Here is a 2,964-nt window from a genome sequence, read left to right on the forward strand (position 1 = left end):
TGTTTCTGTGTTTGTTTTTTTCTGTTTAGGGGCCAGGTCTGAACATACACTTACATGCAGCATGCACACCCATTTATATCCCAGTTCATATTTCTAGGTTCTCATACGGTAAAAGTACGGAGCGCAGGTATTATACGGAATAGGTGATACAGTGATATAGGATAACCCTTGGTTTTCTTCATTTATAGAACGTCTTCAAGCAATGTCAACACAAAATGAAACTTTTTACCAACCCGAGAACTTCATTCTGATTGGCATTCCCGGCCTTGAGGTGGCCGAGATCTGGATCTCCATCCCCATATGTTTTATGTACATTGTGACGATTCTGGGGAACAGTGCCATGCTTCTCATCATTTTGTGCCATGAGCCATTTCATAAACCAATGTATCTGTTCCTCTGTATGTTATCGATTATTGATCTGGTGGCATCGGTAACCACAACTCCTAAAATCCTAAGCATCTTCTGGTTTAATGACAAGGAGATTGACTTCAATGCATGTCTGGTTCAGCTCTTTTTCATCCATGCCCTTTCCATGATGGAGTCTACGGTCATCCTGGCTATGGCATTTGACCGCTATGTTGCTATTTGTGATCCGCTCAGATACACTTCTATCCTTCACAACTCCGTGATTGCCAAGATTGGGGTTTCAGCAATAATTAGAGGCTCCTTGCTCATGGCTCCCGCTCCATTCTTGATCCGGAGGTTGTCCTACTGCAGAACGAATGTGATCTCCAACACCTACTGTGAACACATGGCTGTGGTGAAGATCGCTTGCACCGATACAACCATAAATCAGGTGTATGGCCTGACTGTGGCACTGCTGGTGATAGCGGTAGATGCTATATTTATAAGTGTGTCCTACATGGCCATAGTTAGGGCAGTTTTTCGATTGTCCTCCAAGGAGGCTCGTCAAAAGGCTTTAGGTACATGTGCCCCCCACGTCGGTGTCCTCATCATCTCTAATGTCCCGGCTCTCTTCTCCTTCTTTACACATCGGTTCGGACATAATATTCCTCTCCACATTCACATTATTTTTGCCAATCTCTACGTTCTTGTTGCACCCATGTGCAACCCAATAATTTACGGGGCAAGAACCAAGGAAATTCGCCAAAGGATAATCGTGATTTCCCAAAGTCTTAATTTTTTGCAGCAATTTATATAGTATCACCACATTTTCTGCTAAATTTAAAGGAGTATTTGCAGTATGAAGAGTTAATAGACCTAATAATTCCCATAAAATGATATCGCAACTGATAGAAATCTTGAGCAAATCTATATTGAGGTTTGGGACAGGAAAAGGGACACAAAGCCTAATAATGGAGGTGGATGTCCATCCAAACCTTCAGACAAAGAGAGAATTGTGACACAATTGTGCCAAATAACCAACTTATCACTAATTAAGTCCAAGATCGGGTAACTTTGTTCCATGGCTAGTGTATGGACTTCAATACCGCTTGCCTTTAGTAGAAGCCATATCAGATGGACATTATTGGCTGCCGAGATTGCAAAGTATTTTATAAAATCAAATCATATTCAGAATTAGTCATAACACGTGGTAATAAAGTCATTATCACCTTGTCCAGGCTCTTATCTCACATTCATTATTATCATTGGTCATTGGAGGAGCCACAACATCTGACTTCTGGAACCTTTAGTCTATGGCAGGAACATGGAAAAACGTAGAAAAACCCCAGGACATAAAAGCAGACCCCATGGTAAAGGCGGGGGCACCACAGGTGGAAAATACTAATGAAAACCTTAACAAGCCTTATCCGTGTGCATTTACAATACCAGGCAGCCGATTCCTCCATGAATGGTTGGTGTGAGTGTTTCTTACATCAGCATACAGTGGGGAAAATAAGTATTTGATACACTGACGATTTTGCAAGTTTTCCCACCTACAAAGAATGGAGAAGTCTGTAATCTTTATCGCTTTATCGTCTGTACACTTCACCTGTCAGAATCTAAAAAAAATCCAGAGAATACCATTGTAGGATTTTCACATCATTTGAATTTTATTGCATGAAATAAGTATTTGATGCAATAGAAAAACAGAACTTAATATTTGGTCCAGAAACCTTTGTTACAATTACAGAGGTCAGACATTTCCTGTAGATCTTGACCAGGTTTGCAGACACTGCAGCAGGGATTTTGGCCCATTCCTCCATACTGATCTTCTCCAGATCTTTTCGGTTTCAGGGCTGTCACTGGGCAACATTGAGTTTCAGCTCCCTCCAAAGATTTTCTATTGGGTTCAGGTCTGGAGACTGGCTAGGCCACTCCAGGACCTTAAAATGCTTCTTACAGAGCCACTCCTTAGTTGCCCTGGCTGTGTGTTTCGGGTCATTGTCATGCTGGAAGACCCAGCCACAATCCATCTTCAATGCTCTTACTGAGGGAAGGAGGTTGCTGGCCAAAATCTCATGATACATGACTCCATTCATCCTCCCTTCAATACGGTGCAGTCGTCCTGTTCCTTTTGCAGAAAAGCACCCCCAAAGTATGATCTTTCCCCTACCATGATTTATGGATGGGATGGTGTTCTTGGGGTTGTACGCCTCCTTCTTCTTCCTCCAAAAATGGTGAGTGGAGTTGAAACCAAAAAGTTCTATTTTTTGTCTCACACGACCTTCTCCAATGCCTCATCTGGATCATCCAGGTGGTCATTGGCGAACTTCAAATGGACCTGGACATGTGCTGGCGAGAGCAGGGGGACTTTGCGTGTCCTGCAGGATTTTAATCCATGACGGCGTAGTGTGTTACTAATGCTAATGTGTGAGACTGTGGTCCCAGTTCTCTTCAGGTCATTGACCAGGTCTCCTGTGTAGTTCTGGGCTGATTCCTGACCTCTCTCAGAATTATCCTTACCACTCGAGGCGAGATATTGCATGGAGCCCCAGATTGAGGAATATTGACAGTCATCTTGTGTTCCTTCCATTTTCTAATAATTGCATCAACAGTTGT

At 42.7% G+C, this 2,964-nt stretch overlaps 1 protein-coding gene across 1 annotated transcript; it reads left to right on the forward strand.

Annotated features, from left to right (window-relative positions):
• The first annotated feature begins 202 nt into the window (after positions 1 to 202).
• On the forward strand, positions 203 to 1,162 carry LOC141248784 (olfactory receptor 52P1-like). The gene has a single exon (XM_073669451.1). The coding sequence runs from the start codon at positions 203 to 205 to the stop codon at positions 1,160 to 1,162; it is 960 nt and encodes a 319-aa protein (XP_073525552.1).
• The last annotated feature ends 1,802 nt before the right edge of the window (positions 1,163 to 2,964 follow it).

The sequence above is a fragment of the Phyllobates terribilis genome, unplaced genomic scaffold (assembly GCF_046119375.1).
Source record: "Phyllobates terribilis strain yellow unplaced genomic scaffold, ASM4611937v1 Scaffold_2__4_contigs__length_985480577, whole genome shotgun sequence".
Classification (NCBI taxonomy): Eukaryota; Metazoa; Chordata; class Amphibia; order Anura; family Dendrobatidae; genus Phyllobates; species Phyllobates terribilis.